Here is a 24,096-nt window from a genome sequence, read left to right on the forward strand (position 1 = left end):
TGTGCCTCTCCTAATCATGTCAAATCAGTTGAATTTACCACAGGTGGACTCCAAGTTGTAGAAACATCTCAAGGACGATCAATGGAAGCAGGATGCAGCTGAGCTCAATTTTGAGATTCATAGCAAAGGGTCTGAATACTTACGTAAATAAGATATTTCTGTTTTTAATTTTTGTTAAATTCTAAAAGCCTGTTTTCACTTTGTCAATATGCGGTATTGTGTGTAGATTGATTAAATATGTTTTTTCCTTATTGATGTTTGAATAAGACTAACATAACAAAATGTGGAAAAAGTAAAGAGGTCTGAATGCACTGTATAATAATATTTATAAACTGGGTGGTTTGAGCCCTAAATGTTGATTGGCTCACAGCCGTGGTATGTCAGACCACATACCACAGGTATGACAAAACATTTATTTTTACTACAACAATTACATTGGTAACCAGTTTATAATAGCAATAAGGCACCTCAGGGTTTGGTGGTATCTGGCCAATATACCACGGCTAAGGGCTGTATCCAGGTACTCCGTGTTGCGTCGTACTCAAGAATAGCCCTTAGCCGTGGTATAGTGACCATATACCACACCCCCTTGGACCTTATTACTTAAATATACATTTCTCCAAACTATGTGATAATGCTAATGTCACATATACATGTATACGAGTCATGATAACACTAATGTCATATGCATCTATGAGTCCATTGATTATCATTGTCTCAACTTGTTCCGTTTCCTAAATTAATCATATCTTAACTTAACTCTCTGCCTACGTTATTTCTATAACATTTGAAATGTGAATTGTTCTTGGCATCTTTGTAGAGTGTGTTTCTGTGTAAAACATAGTTATTAATCTCACAGGCAAATCATTTTTTTGTAGATTTTGTAGGTTTTGTGGGATTTACAATTCAGATTTTATCTACAGTAATTCCTTCAGCCATTGTCCTACATTTCAGTTTGTCTGATACGATTCCCATCTTGTTCACATTGCTTCGCACCCTATTTGATTGAAATGGGACACAATTGTTTAGATTTTGACTTCACATGTGCATGTTAATATTTATATTACTATTTGGACTGCTCATAAAAATAAAAGTATTACTCTTCCATGTTTTAAGTCATATCACACTGTCATTGTTAGAATCTTAATATCAGAAAGAGAACTGTTTTTAACGAGGTTTAGGAGGGCATGTCATTGTTTTAAATGGGTCTGCTCCCCTCCTCTCGACAGTAGAAGGGGCTGTGCCCAGTTGATATTCACCTCAATAACTGCCTTGAAACTGAACCTAAACTATATCAAAACTAATTGCACACATTTAACAACAGATTAAATAAAGTATAAAGTATGAAGGGGGAGAATGAGTGAGTTGATGAGCAAGGGGAAACCAAACTATGCATTATGTATCACCAATTGTGAATGAAGAACAGCGGCAGGCAATTCTATTGTAATTAGAATCTCAAAATTGTGTATCCTATATCAGTTCACCGAATCCAAGCAGTCTTATCAGTCTACTCTGGCCTACTTGGAGTGCACAATGAGATTGTGCGTAATTTACAATGGCAAGAAGGCCAAGACGAATGGATGCACAAGCTGCGTTAGTGTTGCTACAAAATCTGAATGAAAACAACTCAAATGTTGAGAAAGAAATTAATCATGACAGCTCAGATGATTATTCTTCTGATTCTGAGCCTTAGCCTGAACCTACACCTCCAGAGTTTATGTACAAAAACGCCAGAAAGGTGCGCACTGAGCAGGTGTCCTCACCACCACCAAATGAAATGGGGAAACAGGAGAAAGGAAGGGACGGCACCGTTTGGATAGAACAATGTGTCATGATGTGGCCCTTTCTGGGTATAGATTGTCCCTCTCACTCTCTCCTACACCCAGGTTCTGTTATCTCAGGTCATAAATTCCTGGAGGAGACTCTCTCCCCCTGGCCTTGCTGTATTTATGTACCATGTTGCTCTGGTCAACATAATGCTAGCAAAGTATTGCCGAATGGGTTAATGTGAGACGTCACTAGTAAACCCCCCTTTCCATGGTGAAGGGGACTCTATTTTGTGCTTGGAAGTGAGATTCCTGTACAAAGTAGGATTAGCTTGCACGAGATGCTAAACTAACTAAGGGAAACAGTATTTTCTTTTCCCTGTGTCATGTTAAAATTCCTCCGCCTTGAGCGACGGAATTCCCGCCCTTTGTACTTCCGTTTTGATTTCAGCTTTCTGCGTCCAGTGACCCCCCTGGTGGTGAAGAAAATTTACTTTTCAAGTGGATCTTTTAAATAATATCCAGATTGATTGGGTTTCTACAATGAGACAATTTAAACTTTTTCCACAACCTAGATGAAGAAACATTCTCAGGTTAATTTAAAGTTGAATTCCCAGATAGCCAATACAGGTCTGATTTATCATTAAAATAGATCAAACTGTAAAATTTGCTTTTGCAAAGCACATTCAATAAACCCCAGTATAGACGGAAGTCCTGCCTCCAGCGGGAATACCATGTGGCTTTGGCCTTAGGGAGAAGTGAACCTAGTGGTAAATGTGCCCCAACATTTTTTAACTACTGTTGACACCTTTTATGATAATCCAGACAATCCCAATTGCTTGGATATCATTGTCTCATTCAATTGAATAAGTTATCGAACATACCTTTCTAGGTTCTTCCAATTAAATGAGACATTTTAAACTTTGCAATAGTAACCTAGATGAACCAACTTCCCAGGTTAAGTTAAGTTTAATTCCCAGATAGCCTATCCAGGTATAATTAATCGATTGCTTTTGCAAATTAATTAATGTACAACTCCCACAGTACTGGTACAGTACTGATGGTTCATTAATGTCTATAAATAGATTAAAATCGACGTTGCAGCTCCCAACATATTCCAAAACCAACTTTTGGAAAATTAGGAAAAATATTTTTTCTTTCAAATGTTCTAATAATGTGCAAACTATCAGGGGGGTAGTCCCCACTTGCCCGCTAATTAGTGAACCTCCACCTATAAATGGATTGATCTCTGACCTCAGCAGCGATACCAACCCTAATTATGCCGTTAGCGGGAAAACAGCAGAAATTACGAACAAAGCTTTCCAAAATCAACCATCGGGCGCAGGCCTCGTAAAGTTTCTCTCCAGTCTAGCCCTGATGTCTTGCCGTCCAGGATTGCCATCGGTCCAATACTGCAGTGCACAGCTGAACACAAGCAGGTAACAGGAGACCTAAAGGGACAGGTGGAGAGAACCGGGAAACCAATGACAAATGCAGAAAAGGGAAAGATTCTGCTAGCTATGGAACTGCACCTGAAAACTGACCAATTAAATGTAATTGCAAAAACTTATGACGATGAACAAACTCTTCAACAAAATTGTCTTTGACAGGAACAAAATCATATGCTACAGGAACAAGTCAATTTAGCCAAAACTTAATATGATGATGTCCACGCCAAACTAGATAAATCTGAAGAGTTATCTACAAACAGGAGCGCTCAACTTGATGACATGCATACAGTTTTGTTGAACGCTACTGAAAGTAACAATGTTCTACTCAACATGCTGCAGACCAAAGACGATCAGTTCATGAACACAATGACTAAGTTGGATGTCAAATCAGCAGAACTCGTTGAAGTCGCTGACCAAAAATGAATGATTACTGAACACAGGTGATGAGGTGGAAATATTGATTTCTAAGCAAGCGGAGGAAATCTCATCACTGAATCTCTTTCTCCATACTCAGGACCTCTATCTGTAAATATGAAACGGAAACGAGCAAGTGCGACATTCACGTGTCCATAATCAGTACTCTAAGCGTTCAATTGGACTCTGCAATGCAGCAGAATCACCGGTCTTCTAGCCATCGCTGATCCACCTTTCATTTTCCATTGGTTTTGTCTTTGTTTTCTGCACACCTGGTTTTCATTCCCCAATTACATGTTCATGTATTTAACCCTCTGTTTCCCCCATGTTTCTGTGCGTGATTGTCGGTACATGATAGCTGGTTTTTCGACGGGTGCTGTTTTCACCTCTGCATAATATATTTACCGTTTGTATTTGGTCAAGTATATTTGTTACCTTGTGCATATATTTTTGAGTAAAGTACTTTGCTCACTCATTTTGCTCTCCTGCGCCTGACTTCATGCACCAGCTACACTCACCCTCCGACACACACTGTCCTCCCCTAACGCTAGCTGCAATGCAGTCATTCACAAGGGGTATAAGTCGAAAGTACCCCTTGATAAAAAGATGTTTAGAAACCTCTTGGTGCAGAATCCGATCCAAATAGATATTACGATATCTCGACACATGCCATCAGAAAACCTGTTTGACCATTCTTTTCATGATTTCGAGCCACTTGTCTCTGTGAATGAGAAACTTTCCTCCTCCTTGCAGTCGTGCAATACGTTTGTTGAGATGAACTTCTCTTGACTTTCATACACTTCCGCAAGCACTGCAGCCGTCTCAGCAAGAAAAACATCAATGCGCAGAGTATTCTCTGCTTCCGATGATACACATTCCACTTTGTGGGGGGCTGTCACTCCTGACAGTGACACTAATGGCGTCAGTCCAGCAACTGACCCGATGACTCCCGCTGGTGAAACACTTTGCGATATCACAGACAGATATCCTCGTCTCAGTTCGTAGGTACTGAAGAGGTTGCCACATGTGGACGCTGTGGTGACTGATAGCCCTCGACAGCCACTGAATGTTTTGAAGCACAAAACCAGGAGATTTGTTTGAAAGGGTACAGCCATTCTCATAACAACTCGGCAGCTGACAACTCGTACATAGGGTCCGACCTTTTCGTTTGTGCCTCGGATACCAACACCAACCGCTGGTGGGGGTGTAGTCCCGAGACAGAAAGGGGGAGAATAGTAGCCCAGACCCATGATGAGTCTCGTCGAGACCAGTATGGGGGGGTCGAGACTATGTCCTTTTTTCTATGTTTTGTATTTCTATGTCTTGGCCTGGTAATGGTTCTCAATCAGGGACAGCTGTCTATCGTTGTCTCTGATTGAGAACCATACTTAGGTACCCTTTTCCCCCACCTGTTTTGTGGGAAGTTAACTTTGTAGTTGTTCAGGGCACATAGCCCAAAGCTTCACAGTTGTTTTTTTTTTTGTTCTTCGTTTTGTCGGCGTCATTGTTAAATAAAGTTCAAATGTACGCTTACCATGCTGCACCTTGGTCCAGTCCTTCAGCCAGCCGTGACAGTCATGTTTACTCCCGCTCCCCCTCTCCAGCACTCAACGTTGCCAGTCCTCATTATTAAGCACACCTGCCACCATCATAATGCGCACCAGTGCCTCATGAGATTCACCTGGACTCCATCACCTTCCTGATTACCTCCCCTACATCTGTCACTCCCCTTGGTTCTTTTCTCAGGCGTTATTGACTCTGTTTCATGTCTATATGCTATTCGTGTTTATTGTTTTGGTCCATGTTCGTTTATTTATAAAAATCATTCACTCCCTGTACTTGCTTCCCGACTCCCAGCTTTCATGTTACAGAATAACGCCTCACCAAGGGGAAGCAACCAGGATTTGTGTGTGAATACATTTGGAAGGCACTGTAGCTACCACCACAGAGGCATTCATTATTTAGTTGTTCACTAGACAATACAGAATACAATTGTATGACTTACGAACTTACTTGGAAATCTGTTTTGTAGCCTGTAGTTAGCTAGCCTTCCTCGCAAGCATTATCAAATGATAACGTTACATAACCAGCATTATCTAGACAATAAACAATACACTTGTATGACCTATGACTTAACTAAGTTGCAATGAGGTAGCTAATTACCTAGCTACGCTAACATTAGCTAGCCAATGTTAGCTAGCCTGCCTAGCTTGATCAAAAGATAGCTACCTACATAACCAGCAATAACGTCATCTAACATCGTTAGCTAAATTATACCAGAAAGGTCATAATATTCCAGTACCTCTCATTATACTCACCACCACTGCTTGGCAGAAGGGGGCATGATTTGTTCACATAATTGTAATTCAAACACAACCTTCATTTACTATTTAACTAGGCAAGTCAGTTAAGAACAAATTGTAATTTACAATGACGGCCTTCCCCAGCCAAACGTACACCGCCCTACGGGACTCCCAATCACTGCCGGATGTGATTCAGCCTGGATTCGAACCAGGGTCTGTAGTTATGCCTCTAGCACTTAGATGCAGTGCCATAGACTGCTGCGCCCCTCATGAGCCCTCATTGTTGAGGTTTCAAGCTCCATTTTAGAATTTACGACCAAAATGATCCTATTTACACTATGTAGTCAATTTTGACACTATAATGAATGTGTCTGACTCATATCAATGCCACATTGGCTGTTTTCAAAGGGATTAGTTGCTTTTTAGGGGCAGTGGCTCTTTAAAATTTTACTGCAGTGGGCTAAATCAGGGTCCCAGAGAATGATTCTTGATAGTCTTAAACCAATCTAATTTGAAACAACGGTATACACCTCACACACATGGTTCATGTCTTTAAAAAAATTAAACACCAGTACCATGTCAGATAGAGTTCAAATGCATTCTATTTTGAGTTTGTATCCAAATATGACACTTTATGTACATCACAGAAGACTGAAATATAACAAAACCGGATTTATGTTTCATGTTTATTAATTAAGAAATTAATTTAAAAAATATTAATAACATTCCACCCATGAGGCCACTAGAGGTTGATTTGATCTTTTGACTTTTTTCCCAACATGCTCTACTAGCAGGCAGATTTTTTGGGAATTGTTTTTAATTTAATGTCTGTGTTTTTGCATGTACATTGAGTAATTGATTGATTCATCTTAAATTACTTTTTTTTTAACTAATCCAATCATTTAGTTAGATTTGTTGAACCCGTCATTGAAATGGGTGTTCCGGTTTAATTGGATTAGCTAGTCTCCACACACAGTTTCAGACCCTGGTAGTTATTATGAATGTATGTTGTGGGTGAATAAAATGTTCAAATGTTGGCTATCCTAACCCTGGCTGGATTCCAATAGAACTGAGACATTACTTTGCTAGGCAGAAAAATCTGAGTTGCAGGTAGAGTTGCAAAATTCTGGTAAATTTCTTAGGTTTTCTGGAAACCCTTTAATCATGATTTTTTTCTTTCTGGAAATTCTGCAACCCTACTTCAAAGCCTGATGTGGATGTGATCTGTAAACCATTTTATTAGAATAAAGCTAGGCCTCAGCAAAAGGTCTCCAAGCTATGTATTTCATGAAGAGTTTTATTATAATGATAACATTGCCTAGGAACTTACATGGTAAAAGCCACTGGAACGAAAATGAACAAATTCAACAACCTGTCACTAACAAATACAGTCGTGGGTTGGTAACTCTACAATTAACTCGAAAAAGCAAGGCACACTGGGAAATTACATTGGAGGTGTGGCTTAGTGGGGGCATTACTCAACCTTGTTAACCTGATACAACTCAAATCTGGACCCTTTACAGGGTCACAGTGACTTTATCGGTTTGTGTAATAACTACAATATCCTTTTAAGTAACTATACTCTGTTAAGTGAAAGGGGTTTCCTCAAGAGTTTTGAGTATTGACAGCACATTGCGGTTTACAGTGCATGCTACTGTGTGACGTTTGACTCCCTTCTCCAGGCAGGTGACAAGCATTACCATCCCAGTTGTGCAAGGTGCAGCAGATGCAACCACATGTTCACAGAAGGAGAGGAAATGTACCTGCAAGGTGGGTTTCCAGGGCAAGTACATCTAGTGGAATTTCAAGTACTGTAAACATTTGTGTATGTTCACACAGGGGAGAATACTAACCTCCACTTCAGGGGAAGTTTCAATTAGTCATGCACTGAGTCAAGGTTATTTAGAATGTTGTTGTATGCACTTTGTAAAAGCATGAATGGAAAAGGAGGAAATCAGGGATGAAAATTCAAGGAAGATTTACAGATGCATACCTTCAGATGTAGCTATGCATCCAGACCTGGGTTCAACTAGTATTTATTTTCTTTCTATACCTTTGAGCTCTTGATTGAGCCTGCCTGGAGTGCCTGATTGGCAGAGTTTGCACATTGGTGTAATTGTGTCAGGCAAGCTCAATCAAGCACAGCAAAAGTATTTAATCGAAAGCAAATAGTATTTGAACCCAAGTCTGCTACACATTTAGGCTCTTCTGAGCTCTTCTTCTCTCTCCACAGGATCTACAGTATGGCATCCAGACTGTAAGAACAATAGCAGAGCTGAAGAGAAATACAGGGTAAAATTGATCAACTCTGTCAAACACACTGCCAGCTTGAATTCTCTTGTTCACTTATCACGTCAAGACTGTTTGGAATCAAGACAACAGCTTGTTTCATGATAGTGAAGTTGATGTTTGACAAAAGTTCATAAGGCCTTCATGTTTCACAAATCATTTATAAGCAAATATTCTGGTAAATGTGATCGTAAAAGTCTTATGGTAATTACAATTTAGTTCTCTGTTCATTTGGATGACAACTGTAGTCAGGGCGAATCAAATGGAGAGTGTTATGGGTATGACAGAGAATGTCATTATGGTTATGACAGAGAACATTATGGGTGTTACAGAGAGTTTGCTATGTCCATGACATACGTATAGAACATCATGGCTGTGCTTCTTGCTCCTAGGCAACTTTGCAGTATTTTGTATTATTTCTTACATTATTTGCCCAGAATTATTTTGTGTTATTACAAACATCCGGGAAGAACTTTTGGATATCAGAGCTGCGGTAACACCCCAGCATTACCAGCATTACGACCAGGAATACGACTTTCCCGAATCGGATTTTTGTTTGTACCCGCAGGGCAATTGAACTGATTCCAGAGGCTGATCCAAAAAACTGCCGGCGGAGAAGAGGTATTCAGAGTGGACTTTTAGTCCAGCTCAGGAGGCGCGCACACTACCCACCGCTTCCGAGTATATTACTCACTAATGTTCAGTCTCTAGATAATAAAGTTGACGAGCTCAGGGCGATGATTTCCTTCCAGAGAGACATCAGGGATTGTAACATACTCTGTTTCACGGAAACATGGCTCACTCAGGATATACTGTCTGAAAGGATGGCCCCGACAGAGAGGGCTGCCTCGCTTCTAGCTCTTAGTAAACTCTGAAGTATTTCGTTTTTTTATGCATTATTTCTTACATTGTTAGGTCAGTATCTTATCTGCTATTACATAAATACATACATACATACACTCGGGAAGAACTATTGGATATCAGAGCAGCGTCAACTTACCAGCACTACGATTTTCACGAAGCGGATCCTTTGTTCGCATCACCCAGGGCATTTGAACTGATTCCAGAGGCAGACCCAAAACAATGCCGCCGGAGAAGAGCAATTTGGGGCAGTCTTCTAGTCAGACTTAGGAGGTGCGCACACCACCCACTGCTACCAGGTATATTACTCGTTCATGTTCAGTCCCTAGATAACAAAGTTGTTGAGATCAGGGCAAGGATTTCTTTCCAGAGAGAAATCAGGGATAGTAACATACTCTGTTTTACGGAAATATGGCTCTCTCGGGATATACTGTCGGAGTCGGTCCTGCCGACAGGAATAAACATCTCTCCGGGAAGAAGAAGGGCGGGGGTGAATGTTTCATGATTAACAACTCATTGTGTAATTGTAATAATATACAGGAAGTCCTTTTGTTCACCTGACCTAGAATACCTCACAATCAATTTCAGACCGTATTACTTCCCAAGAGAATTCTCTTCGGTTATTGTCACAGCCGTGTATATCCCCCCTCAAGCCGATACCATGACGGCTGTCAAGGAACTTCACTGGACTTTATGCAAACTGGAAACCATATATCCTGAGGCCACATTTATTGTAGCTGGGGATTTTAACAAAGCAAATTTGAGAAAAAGGCTACCTAAATGTTATCAGCATATCAACTGTAGCACTCGCGCTGGAAAAACACTGGACCATTGTTACTCCAACTTCCGGGATGCATACAAGGCCTTCCCCCGCCCTCCTTTCGGCAAATCTTAGCATGACTCCATTTTGCTCCTCCCTTCCTATAGGAAGTACCCATGCTAAGGACTATTCAACACGGGTCTGACCAATCGAAAGCCATGCTTCAGGAATGTTTTGATCACGCGGACTGGGAAATGTTCCGGGTAGCTTCGGAGAATAATACTGACGTAAACACTGAGATGGTTATCGAGCTTATCAAGAAGTGTATAGGAGATGTTGTATCCACTGTGACTATTAAAACCTACCCTAACCAGAAACAGTGGATAGATGGCAGCATTCGCGCAAAACTGAAAGCAATGAACCACCGCATTTAACCGTGGCAAGGTGATAGGGAATATGGCAGAAAACAAACAGAGTAGTCATTCCCTCCGCAAGGCAATCAAACAGGCAAAACGGCAGTATCGAGACAAAGTGGAGTCGCAAATCAATGGCTCAGACATGAGACGTATGTGGCAGGGTCTACAGACGATCACGGATTACAAAAGGAAAACCAGCCACGTCGCGGACACCGACGTCTTGCTTCAAGACAAGCTAAACACATTCTTTGCCCACTTTGAGGATAACACAGTGCCACCAACGCGGCCCGCTACCAAGGACTGTGAGCTTTCCTTCTCTGCGGCCGATGTGAGTAAGACATTTAAAAGTGTTAACCCTCGCTAGGCTGCCGGCCCAGACGGCATCCCTACCCACATCCTCAGAGCATGCGTGTGTGTTTACGGACATATTCAATCTCTCCCTATCCCAGTCTGCTGTCCCCACATGCTTCAAGATGGCCACCATTGTTCCTGTACCCAAGATTGCAAAGGTAGCTGAACTAAATGACTATCGCCCCATAGCACTCACTCTGTCATCCTGTAGTGCTTTGAGAGACTAGTCAAGGATCATATCACCTCCACCTTACCTGTCACCCTAGACCCACTTCAATTTGCTTACCGCCTCTATTGGTTCACAGATGACGCAATCGCCATCACACTGCCCTAGGTCTCAACCCCGCCCTGTGCAATTGGGTCCTGGACTTCCTGACGGGCCGCCAGGAAACAACATCTTCACTTCGCTGATCCTCAACACTGGGGCCTCACATGGGTGGGTGCTCAGCCCCCTCCTGTACTCCCTGTTCACACATGACTGCGTGGCCATGCACACCTCCAACTCAATCATCAAGTTTGCAGATGATACAACAGTAGTAGGTCTGATTAACAACAATGACGAAACAGACTACAGGGAGGAGGTGAGGGACCTGGGAATGTGGTGCCAGGAAAACAATCTCTCACTCAACATAAACAAAACAAAGGAGCTGATTGTGGACTTCAGGAAACAGCAGAGGGAGCACCCCCCTATTCACATCGACGGGACCCCAGTGGAAAGGTGGAAAGCTTCAAGTTCCTCTGCGTACATATTGCTGGCAAACTGAAATGGTTCACCCACACAGACAGAATAGTGAAGACGGCGCAACCTCAGGAGGCTGAAGAATTTTGTCATGGCACCTAAAACCTTCACAAAATTTTACAGATGCACAATTAAGAGCATCCTGTCGGGCTGTATCACCACCTGGAACGGCAACCGCACCGCCCCGCAACCACAAGGCTCTCCAGAGGGTGGTGCAGTCTGCCCAACGCATCACCGGGTGCAAAATACCTTCCCTCCAGGACACAGGAAGGGCAAAAAGATCATCAAGTACAACAACCACCCGAGCCACTGCCTGTTCACCCTGCTATCAACCAGAAGGTGAGGTCAGTACCGGTGCATCAAATCTGGGACCCCTTGAGACTGAAAAACAGCTTATTTTTCAAGGCCATCAGACTGTTAAATAGCCATCACTAGCACATTAGAGGCTGCTGCCCCATACAACAGGGGAGGGTTTGGCCAGGGGTGCTTTACTTGGCTCATCTCAATCTAGCGACTCCTTGTGGCAGGCCGGGCGCTTGCAGGCTGACTTCGGTTTTCAGTTGAATGGTGTTTCCTCTGACACATTGGTGTGTTTGGCTTCAGGGTTAAGCGAGTGTTATTAAGAAGGGTGGTTTGGCTGGTCAATTCCATAAATTAAAAAGTGTGTTACGGATAGTGCTGAGCGATTAACCGAAATGAAGGTTATTTTTCGGTTTTTAAACAACTAATTGACCAACATTGGTCCAATTATTTGAATTCCATTTCGTTCAGTTCATGCATGGGAGTAGTAGTTTCCAACAGGCCAATGTTTTATATAGTTTAGCGCAGATAATTAACCCCAATGACCATAATCCATTGTGCGGCTCCTTGTACGGTCTTTTACGCCTGCTATATAAGAGACAGAATAATTGTTATTTATTTAACCTTTATTTTGACAGGTCATCCTGAGAGTAGGGCCTATTTCACAGATGAGCCCTGTTTAAATACATCAAACATACAATATACAAAATTACATAAATTACACAAAACATATTAAGAAAAACAGACTTTTATCAATGTAAGTCTCCAATCATTACTCTGAACTGACTAAGGGGGACCAGAACATCTAATTTCAGAGAGCTCTGTAAGTTGTTCCACATAAAGGGCACAAAAAAAAAGAAGCTTTACTGTGGAGACCGAAGGGGCCTCCAGTGTTATCCAAGCCTGAGACCGGGTTTGGTCATTTGTTAGTCTAAACTGAATTATTGATTATAGGTACATAGGTTTCTGCATGAGTGTTTTGTAGATAAACACAAGAAAATGCTGCTCTCTCTTTGCATACAAGGAGGCCCAACAAACCTTTTGATACAAAACACAATGATGAGTTCTATGACCGTCAACAGTAATTAATCTAAGAGCACAATGGAAAACCGCATCTAGTGGTTTAAAATGAGAGATAGGTTGCTTCGTTCGGTATTTGTGTTCAGCAGTCCTAAAAGTATCCCTCATTTACTTGGAACAACTACTAAAATAGTGATTTTGTGAGACAGTATAGGCAGCAGCTCTATAGAATTGAGATGATGACTTGGAATAAAATAATAAAGTTAAATTAAACAAATATAATATACACAACTGAAATATTTTATTAAAGTAAAGTAATTTTATTAAATGATGGTTAATAAGTGATAAGCAGAGTCACTACCATCATGGACCTTTTATGAATTGTTTTATTCTGTGTTGTTACAGCATTCAACCCACATAATGCATGGTGCATTTAAAATCGAAACCAAAATCAAAAATCATAATAATATTTTCATGATCGAACCAAAACCTCAAAAGTAGACACTCAGCACTAGACAATCAGCACTAGTTACAGATTGTCCTCTCTTTTAGGGTTCTCATCCTAAAACGCCGCAGCGGCCCAGATTAAGGCCATCCCCTCGTTATTTTTTTTATACCAAACACAGCTGCAAGACTCTAAGCAGGCCAGATGTTTGCAGCTTTTTAGCTCCTACAGTAAATGTGCAGTAGTCTGCTATGCACTGCTTTACACAAAAAGCAAATTTGCAGTGTTCATTTGTATTTGCTTGAGTACCCAAGGTAAAAGCCTACACCGACAGGTTCATTCACAACACAGAAATAGAAGCCTGGAGGACTGACTCACTGTTTTTGCCCTTATGGGTGAGAACAGTTCCTGCAAAAGTGTAGTGGTTGAGTTTCTTCTGTATATGGCTGTGTGTTGGACATCTTAATGCTATCTTCTTAAAAGTGATGATCTTGCATTGACACTGCCTTTTCAGAAGGAAATTACTGCAACAGATTGTAATGGTATTGTTTGTGTCACGACTTCCACCGAAGTTGCTGCCTCTCCTTGTTCAGGCTGCTGTTGACATCACTGGATTTCTAGCCTACACCAATCTACATTTCTTTTTCCATTTGTTTTGTCTTGATTGTACACACCTTGTTCCTATTACGTTTTAATTATTTCCCTATTTAACCCCCTGGAGCCATCATGGTTTTGTGTGTGTTTATTGTTCTGGATTTTTGTTCTCCTTGTTGGAAGATTATTTCTGAGTAAAGTTACTATTATTACTCATCTCTGTGTCCTCCTCCTTACCCACATCACCTAGACACTGACAGTTTCCTGTTGTTCTTAAAATTCTAATTCAATATTGCACCAAATTTGCACGCACTGCATGTTCCATGACATTATCATGGAAAATATTAATGTTGTTTCCAACTACCAATCAACAACTGTGCCGTAAATCCGGCTGCATATTGAACGTTGAGATTTCCAAAAGTCCAGTCTGACAAGCAATTACAAGGAGTGGCAAGGAGTGGAATGTTAGCTAAAGAGAGTGGTAATCAGGCTAGACTTACTGATCAAGCTATTCAAAGTCAAAACAAAGGGACATTTCTGAAAGGTCTGGTTGCACCTGAAAAATGACCTAATTTGAAAGGCATTTACAAACTGTTAACAGATACTTTTAAGAAGATATCTTTAAGGTGTCCTTCTTAAAGGGAAAGAGGGCATTTGGGGAAAGGGAAAGGCTGATGTTTGTTTGTGTGCTGGGCACAAATGTTTGAATGTGCTCCAATTCCTGTCACACTCATTTAAACTAAACTAAAATTAAGCGCAACATGTAGAGTGTTGGTCCCATGTTTCATGAGCTGAAATAAAAGATCCCAGAAATGTTCCATATGCACAAAAGCTTATTTCTCTCAAATTTGGTGCAGAAATTTGTTTAAATCCCTGCTAGTAAGCATTTCTCCTTTACCAAGATAATCCACCCACCTAACAGGTGTGGCATATCAAGAAGCATGATCATTACACAGGTGCACCTTCTGCTAGGGACAATAAAAGGCCTCTAAAATGTGTGGTTTTAGAGAATGTGGCAGTACGTCCAACCCACGTCACAACCATATGTTGTGATGTGTAACCACATGTAACCAGCCAGCCCAGGACCTTCTGACTGTAATAAAAATAAAGCCCTTTTGTGGAATAAAACTAATTCTGATTGGCTGGGAAAAAAAGAAGAAGATGATTTCACATGACTGGGCAGGGGCTCAACCATGGGTGGGCCTGGGAGGGCATAGGCCCACCCACTGGAGAGCCAGGCACACCCATGGTTGCGCCCCTGCCCAGTCATGTGAAATCCATAGATTGGGGCTGAATATTGTTTTCAATTGACTGATTTCCTGTATGAACTGTAACTATTTTTGTTCAGTGTCATCGGAGAGTATTCAGACCTTTTTCCACATTTTGTTAGGTTGCAGTTTTATTCAAAAATGTATTCAATTGTTTTTTGCCCCTCATCCATCTACACATAATACATCATAATGACAAAGCAAACAATTGTTTATAGAACTGAAATATCACATATACACAAGTATTCAGACCCTTTACTCAGTACTTTTTTATTCAGTACTCAAGGACATTCGGAGACTTCTCCTAGAGCCACTTGTCTTGGCTGTGTGCTTAGGGTCATTGTCCTGTTGGAAGGTGAACCTTCACCCCAGTCTGAGGTCCTGAGCACTCGAGGTCCTTTGCCTCGATCCTGACTAGTCTCCCATACCCAAATGCATGATGCTGCCACCACCATGCTTCACAGTAGGGATGGTGCCAGGCTTCCTCCAGACGTGATGCTTGGCATCCAGGCCAAAGATTTCAATCTTGGTTTCATCAGACCAGAGAATCTTGTTTCTCATGGTCTGAGAGTCCTTTAGGTACCTTTTGGCAAACTCCATGCGGGCTGTCATGTTCTTCTTCTTGAGGGGTGGCTTCTGTCTGGCCACTCTGCAATAAAGGCCTGATTGGTGGAGTGCAGAGTAGGTTGTCCTTCTGGAAGGTTCACCCATCTCCACAGAGGAACTCTAGAGCTTTATTTTGGAATAGAAAACTTCAAAGAACAAAACAACAAAGCTAACAAATGAAACATGAAGCTATAATAATGCTCACAGGCAACTATACATACATACAGTAGACAAGATCCCACAAAGCACAATGGGGAAATGGCTACCTAAATATGATCCCCAATCAGAGACAACGATAAACAGCTGCCTCTGATTGGGAACCATACCAGGCCAACATAGATATACAATTTCCCTAGATAACCCACCCATAATCACACCCCGACCTAACCAACATAGAGAATAAACAGCTCTCTATGGTCAGGGCATGACAGTACCCCCCCAAGGTGCAAACTCCGACCGCAAAACCTGACTCAATAGGGGAGGGTCCGGGTTGGGGATCTGCCGTCGGGGGTGGCTCCGGTGCGGGGGGAAGTGCCCACTCCGCTCATGGATACGTCATCGGAGGAACCGGACCGTGGGTCATCGCCGGAGGCTCCGGACCATGGATCGTCGCCGGGGACTCCATGCCGTAGATCGTTGCCGGGGACTCCGGACTGTAGATCTTCGCCGGAGGCTGGGACTGGGAACCCTCGCAGGAGGCTCTGGACTGGGAACCCCCGCTGGAGGCTCTGGACCGCAGACTGTTGCTGGAGGCTCTTGACCGCAGACGGTTGCTGGAGGCTGTCACGAACCGGCTCAAAGCCCGTAACAAAAGGGAGACAACGTGGAGATAAGGAGTAACAAAATATATATTTATTAAATAATGTAACTAAGTATAATATACAATGGTGTGTGTAATCAGTAATCAGTAGTGTAAGTGAGTGTTTTGCATGCATGAATGTGATAATGCAGGGCGTTGAAAGGTGCCAAAGCAAACAACCAAAAGGCCACCAAGATACACAACAAAATCTGTAAAGGTGTCTGCATGGAGACAGTCTCCTCCATGAATGGGGAAGTGTTGTATTTATCCTGGGACAGACCGGGCCCAGGTGTTTCCCATGTAGCTGATGACCCTCCCAACTCCGCCCACCGGCATCCTAATAAGGAAACAAGAACAAAGAGAGAATACGGCAGACAGAGTAGGAGGGTCGTCACAAGGCTCTGGAACGCAGACTGTCGCTGGAGGCTCTGAACCGCAGACGCTCGCTGAAGGCTCTGGACTGCAGACAGTCGCTGGAGGCTCTGGACCGTCTCAGTAGGTTCCGGACCGTGGACCGTCTCAGGATGTTCTGGACCGCGTTCCGTCTCAGGAGGTTCCAGACCGTCATAGGAGGTTCTGGACTGTGGACCGTCGTTGGAGGTTCCGGACTGTGGACCGTCGCCAGAAGCTCTGGACTGGGAACTGTCGTCGGAAGCTCTGGACTGGGAACTGTCGCCGGAATCTCTTGACTGTAGAGGCGGACTGGAGGCCTGATGCGTGGGACCGGTACAGGTGGCACCAGGCTGATGACACGCACCTCAGGGCGCGTCCGGGGAGGGGGCAAAGGACATACTGGACTGTGGAGGCGCACTGGAGGTCTAGAGTGTAGAGCTGGCACAACCCGTCCTGGATGGATGCTCACTTTAGCCCGGCAAGTGCGGGGCGCTGGCACAGGACGCACTGGGCTGTGAAGGTGCACTGGCGACACAGTGCTTAGAGCCGGCGAAGGATATCCTGGACCGAGGAGGCGTACTGGAGACCAGGAGTGCTGAGCAGGCACAACCCGTCCTCACTGGATGCTCACTTTCGCTCGGCAAGTGCGAGGAGCTGGCACAAAACGCCCCCTGGCTGTGGATGCGCACTGGAGACACATTGCGTATCTCCGCAAAACATGGTGCCTGATCCCACGCTCCTCATGGCGAATGTCTTGCTCCAGACACCAAACCATCCACTCTACCTCATCACTCCCCTCAACTATCTCACAATACTCCTAGTTCAGTCTATCCCAATATTCCTCTTCGCTCTCAGACTCGCCCCTTGGCCTCGCCGACCACTTTGTGTGCCCCCCAAAAAAATGTTTTTTGAGGCTGCCTCTCGGGCTTGCGTCATGGCCGCAAACCCCAGTGCCATCGTTGTCCTTCCTTCACCGCTTGCGTCTGCTTCCATGGAAGGCTTTCATCTCCTGCCATTATCTCCTCCCAAGTCCAGGATGTCTTTACCTCCTGGATATACTCCCAGGCCCAGGATACCTGCTCCTCCTGGCCACGCTGCTTGGTCCGTTTGTGGTGGGATCTTCTGTCAAGATTGTTACAAGAAGTGGACCAAGATGCAGCGTGGTATGTTTCCATCCTTTATTTTGGAATAGAAAACTTCAAAGAACAAAACAACAAAGAGAACAAATGAAACGTGAAGCTTTAATAATGCTCACAGGCAACTATACATAGACAAGATCCCACAAAGCACAATATGGAAATGGCTACTTAAATATGATCCCCAATCAGAGACAACGATAAACAGCTGCCTAACCAACATAGAGAATAAACAGCTCTCTATGGTCAGGGCGTGACACATCTGAAGGATGATCAATGGAAACAAGATGCACTTGAGCTCAATTTCATAGCAAAGGGTCTGAAAACTTATGGAAATAAGGTGTATATATATCAAAATAAATTATATACATTTGCAAAAACTTCTAAAAACCTGTTTTTGCTTTTTCATTATGGGGTATAGTGTGTAGATTGCTGAGGAAATTGATTTATTTAAACCATTTTAGAATAAAGCTGTAACGTAACAAAATGTGGATAAAGTCAAGGGGTCTGAATACTTTCTGAAGGCACTGGACATCGTCACCATCGACGCTCCTTCTGTGTGCAAATGTGGCTACTATGTCATTGTTAGTTGTTAGTGGCTGACACAGTCTCTCTTTCACCCGCAGCCTACCAGGTCCTCGTCTGAGAGTATCTGCTCAAGACCTGGCTCCTGCATCTCAGGGTCCCCTGGTCACACATTCTATATGAGTACCTACAGCAACTCTGCACACTACTAACTGGAGATGCAAATGAAGGTTACACGACTGACTGGGGACTCCAATGAAACAACAGTGTTATTCTTCTACTTTATTATTGATTGATACCACTCCAAGGTGTTCCCTACTTATTGTGCTATATCATCTATGTGTTTGTTATGTTGGGAGTATTGTCATGTACACTGTCCTGAGTTATTTATGGTTGTCTTGTCATTGTCCTGTATGTATTTTGTACAATAAAAAAATGTATTAAAAGCATCACAATTCTGAATAAATACTATTATATCGTTATTAGGTAGTGTAGGGCTTTTGAAGTCTTGGTAGCTCTTTAGTTGAACCCTCAGTCATAAAACAGGCTTAACAACACTCACTGATAACCATATTTTGCACAAACGGAGCTGTACAATATTCGGACCAATTCAATATTGTTGTTGAGGAACCTGGCTAGCTCAGTCGGTAGAGCACGAGACTCTTAATCTCAGGTACGTGGGTTTGAGCCCCACGTTAGGCTCTTATTTTCTCTGTCGAAGTACCAACTCACTTCGCAAACAGCTCTCCGCTTGGACTTTCGAGCAGGCTTGCCACCCTGCATTGCTGACGTGTCAGGCATAGCTGGTGATACAGAAGACAATGGACTCTGACCTGCTATCTCAATGACATACCAATTAATTATGAAATGTCCTCCGAAGTGTATTCAATAAATGCTCCTTTTCTGGACAAGAAATAGACAGGGAGAGGGTTCAAGAAGAATACTTGCTCCTGGTGGGGCTTGAACTCATAACCTTGTCATCTATTTGCTGCATATTGCTGTATAAGTACAACACGCTCACAGATTGCACCACAGGATCCATTACCAACACTCTCACTGATCACCATATTTTGCACAAACGGAGCTGTACAATATTTGGATCAATACAATTTTACCACTGAGGTACCTGGCTAGCTCAGTCGGTAGAGCATGAGACTCTTAATCTCAAGGTCTTGGGTTCGAGCCCCACATTGGGTGATTATTTTCTCTGCTGAAGTACCAACTCACTTCGCAAACAGCCAACCGCTTGGATTTTCGAGCAGGCTTGCCATGCTACATTGCTGACGTGTCAGGCATTGCTGGTAATGCAGAATACTATACATTTGAATCGTTGCTGTCCCTGCACTCTGACTCTGACCTAAGTGTATTGAATAAAAGCTCATTTTATGGACAATAAATAGACCAGGTTCAAGAATAATACTTGCTCCTGGTGGAGCTTGAACTCACAACCTTGTCATCAATTTGCTGTATATTACTGTATACGCACAATACGCTAACCGATTGCACCACAGGATCCATTAACAACACTCACACTGACCACCATATTTTGCACAAACGGAGCTGTACGATATTCGGACCAAGTCAATATTACCGTTGAGGTTCCTGGGTGGCTGATTCGTTGGAGAATGAGACTCTTAATCTCAGGGCCGTGGGTTGAGCCCCACGTTGTTCGATTCTTTTCTCTGCCGAAGCACCAACTCACTTCGCAAACAGCCCTCCGCTTGGACTTTCGAGCAGGCTTGCCACCCTAAATTGCTGACGTGTCAGGCATAGCTGGTGATGCAGAAGACTATACATTTGAATGGTAGCTGTCCCTGCACTCTGACCTGTTATCTCAATGACATACCAATTAATTATGAAATAGATTAAATAAATGCTATTTTTCTGGACAAGAAATATACAGGCAGACGGTTCAAGAAAAGCACTTGCTCCTGGTGATTCAGTACTAAGATTAAAAAGACAATTCATATATATACAGTAACATAATAGTATTCTGATTAGTCAGTCCTGATTGAAATGTTTACATAATTAGTCATCATTGATAAAAATTCCCTTAACAAAAGCATACTCACTGATTACCATATTTTGCACAAACATATCTGTACGATATTCGGTCCAAGTCTGTACTACAATTGACCTGCCTGGCAAGCTCAGACGTTTGAGCATGAGCCTCTTAATCTCAGAATCGTAGGGTCAATACCACAAATGGGGTGATTCTTGTCTGAGCCGGAGCACCAACTCCTTTTGCAAACAGCCATTCACCTGGACTTTCGAGCAGGCTTGCAACCCTGCATTGCTGACGTGTCAGGCAGAGCTGGTGATACAGAAGACTATGGATTTGAATCCTAGCTGTGCCTGCACTCTGACCTGTTATCTCAATGACATACCAATGAATTCTGAAACGTCCTCCTAAGTGTATTGAATAAATGCTCTTTTTCTGGACAAGAAATAGACAGGCAGAGGGTTCAAGAAGAATTCTTGCTCCTGGTGAGGCTCTAACTCACAAACTCGGCAGTGCTTCGCTGCATACTGCTGTATAAGTACCACGCGCTAACCGACTGCGCCACAGCAGCTATGCAGAGCAATCTTACTGATCACCATATTTTGCACCAACATATCTGTACGATATTCGGTCCAAGTCTGTACTACAATTGACCTGCCTGGCAAGCTCAGACGTTTGAGCATGAGCCTCTTAACCTCAGAATCGTAGGGTCAATACCACAAATGGGGTGATTCTTGTCTGAGCCGAAGCACCAACTCACTTTGCAAACAGCCATTCACCTGGACTTTCTAGCAGGCTTGCCACCCTGCATTGCTGACGTTTCAGGCATAGCTGGTGATACAGAAGACTGTGGATTTGAATCCTAGCTGTGCCTGCACTCTGACCTGTTATTTCAATGACATACCTATTACCTATGAAATGTCCTCCGAAATGGATGGAATAAATGCTCCTTTTCTGGACAAGAAATAGACAGGGTTCAAGAAGAATACTTGCTCCTGGTGGAGCTTGAACGCACAACCTTGTCATCAATTTGCTGCATATTACTGTATAAGCACAATACACTAACCGATTGCACCACAGGATCCATTAACAACACTCTCACTGATCACCACATTTTCCATAAACAGAGCTGTACGATATTCGGACCAAGTCAATATTACCGTTGAGGTTCCTGGCTGGCTGATTCGGTGGAGAATGAGACTCTTAATCTCAGGGCCGTGGGTTGAGCCCCACGTTGTTCGATTCTTTTCTCTGCCCGAAGCACCAACTCACTTCGCAAACAGCCATCCGCTTGGACTTTCGAGCAGGCTTGCCACCCTGCATTGCTGATGTGTCAGGCATTGCTGGTAATGCAGAAGACTATACATTTGAATCGTAGCTGTCCCTGCACTCTGACCTGTTATCTCAATAACATACCAATTACTTATGAAATAGATTGAATAAATGCTCTTTTTCTGGACAAGAAATCGACAGGCAGAGGGTTCAAGAAAAGCACGTGCTCCTGGTGAGGCTCGAACTCACAACCTTGGCATTGCTTCGCTGCATACTGCTGTATAAGCACCACGCGCTAACCGACTGCGCCACAGGAGCCCTGGCCAGAGCCCAGTCTTAAAGTCAAACAGTAGCTTTTATTCACGAGAGTACTGCTCCTTACACATTTTACCACAGGTTATGAACTTAAAATGACGTCATTAGTTTCAGTACCAACCCGTGTCATCTCCGCTCTAGTCCAAAGGCTGTATGGTTCTCATATCGTCTCGCCCTATTAAGATGATATATGACTGAGCTTAGGACAGCTGGTGTAGATAAGCCTTCTAGCCAGTCTGGCTATAAGTTCATTAATTTCTACCATGGTACAGACAGTCATTGTTCTAATTCTTGAATATATTTGCACACATTATATTTAGTACTAAGATTAAAAAGAAAATTCATACATATACAGTAACATAATAGTATTCTGATTAGTACATATACAGTAACATAATAGTATTCTGATTAGTCAGTCCTGATTGAAATGTATACACAATTAGTCATCATTGATAAAAATTCCCTTAACAAAAGCACACTCACTGATTACCATATTTTGCACAAACATATCTGTACAATATTCGGTCCAAGTCAGTACTATAATTGACCTGCCTGGCAAGCTCAGACGTTTGAGCATGAGCCTCTTAATCTCAGAATCGTAGGGTCGATACTACAAATGGGGTGATTCTTGTCTGAGCCGAAGCACCAACTCACTTTGCAAACAGCCATTCACCTGGACTTTCTAGCAGGCTTGCCACCCTGCATTGCTGACGTGTCAGGCATTGCTGGTAATGCAGAAGACTATACATTTGAATCGTAGCTGTCCCTGCACTCTGACTCTGACCTAAGTGTATTGAATAAAAGCTCCTTTTCTGGACAAAAAACAGACAGGGTTCAAGAAGAATACTTGCTCCTGGTGGGGCTTGAACTCACAACCTTGTCATCAATTTGCTGTATATTACTGTATAAGCACAATATGCTAACCGATTGCACCACAGGATACATTAACAACAGTCTCACTGATCACCACATTTTCCACAAACGGAGCTGTACGATATTCGGACCAAGTCAATATTACCGTTGAGGTTCCTGGGTGGCTGATTAGTTGGAGAATGAGACTCTTAATCTCAGGGCCGTGGGTTGAGCCCCATGTTGTTCGATTCTTTTCTCTGCCGAAGCACCAACTCACTTCGCAAACAGCTAACCGCTTGGATTTTCGAGCAGGCTTGCCATCCTGCATTGCTGATGTGTCAGGCATTGCTGGTACTGCAGAAGACTATACATTTGAATCCTAGCTGTGCCTGCACTCGGACCTGTTATCTCAATGACATATCAATTAATTATGAAACGTCCTCCTAAGTGTATTGAATTAATGCTCTTTTTCTGAACAAGAAATAGACAGGCAGAGGGTTCAAGAAGAATACTTATTCGTGGTGAGGCTTGAACTCACAACACTTTCATCAATTTACTGCATATTGCTGTATAAGCACAATACGCTAACCGATTGCACCACAGGATCCATTAACATTGTCATTGGTATGAAATAACACATGATGTGAGTAGTAAATAAATCCACGTAATTCAATGCAACAACACAACTCAATTCAATAATGTGAGCTGACATGGAAACTATTCAGACCCCTCTTTTCCCACATTTTGTTAGGTTCAAATCTATGCACAATACTGCATAATGACAAAGCAAAAACAGTTTTTTCTAAAATGTTGCTAAGAAAATAAAAATGTAAAACTGAAATATCACATTTACATGAATATTCAGACCCTTTACTCAGTACTTTGTTGAAGCACCTCTGGCAGCGATTACAGCCTCGAGTCTTCTTGGGTACGAGGCTAAAAGCTTGGCACACCTGTATTTGGGGAGTTTCTCCCATTCTTCTCCGCAGATCCTCTCAACCTCTATCAGGTTGGATAGGGAGCGTTGCTGCACAGATATTTTCAGGTCTCTCCAGAGATGTTTGATCGGTATCAAGTCCGGGTTCTGGCTGGGCCACTCAAGGACATTCAGAGACTTGTCCTGAAGCCACTTCTGCATTGTCTTGGCTGTGTTCTTAGGGGTGCTGTCCTGTTGAAAGGTGAACCTTCACCCCAGTCTGAGGTCCTGAGTGCTCTGAAG

General features: G+C 42.8%; 1 protein-coding gene and 1 non-coding gene across 2 annotated transcripts in view; one reads left to right on the forward strand and one right to left on the reverse strand.

Annotated features, from left to right (window-relative positions):
- The window catches only part of LOC112224055 (actin-binding LIM protein 1-like), a 96,403-nt gene extending 77,527 nt beyond the window's left edge, over positions 1-18,876 (forward strand). Inside the window, exons 7-9 of the mRNA XM_024387338.1 lie at positions 7,617-7,704; positions 8,168-8,226; positions 18,538-18,876. Coding sequence (XP_024243106.1) covers positions 7,617-7,704; positions 8,168-8,226; positions 18,538-18,648 — 258 coding nt within the window. The 3' untranslated portion in view covers positions 18,649-18,876. The remainder of the gene's footprint in view (positions 1-7,616; positions 7,705-8,167; positions 8,227-18,537) is intronic.
- A 3,058-nt stretch (positions 18,877-21,934) lies between these two features.
- On the reverse strand, positions 21,935-22,028 carry trnai-uau. The gene is made up of 2 exons: positions 21,991-22,028; positions 21,935-21,970 (listed from the first exon to the last, which is right to left on the reverse strand). It is a non-coding gene; the product is annotated as a tRNA-Ile (tRNA).
- Positions 22,029-24,096: the final 2,068 nt, after the last annotated feature.

The sequence above is a fragment of the Oncorhynchus tshawytscha genome, linkage group LG25 (assembly GCF_018296145.1).
Source record: "Oncorhynchus tshawytscha isolate Ot180627B linkage group LG25, Otsh_v2.0, whole genome shotgun sequence".
Taxonomy (NCBI): Eukaryota; Metazoa; Chordata; class Actinopteri; order Salmoniformes; family Salmonidae; genus Oncorhynchus; species Oncorhynchus tshawytscha.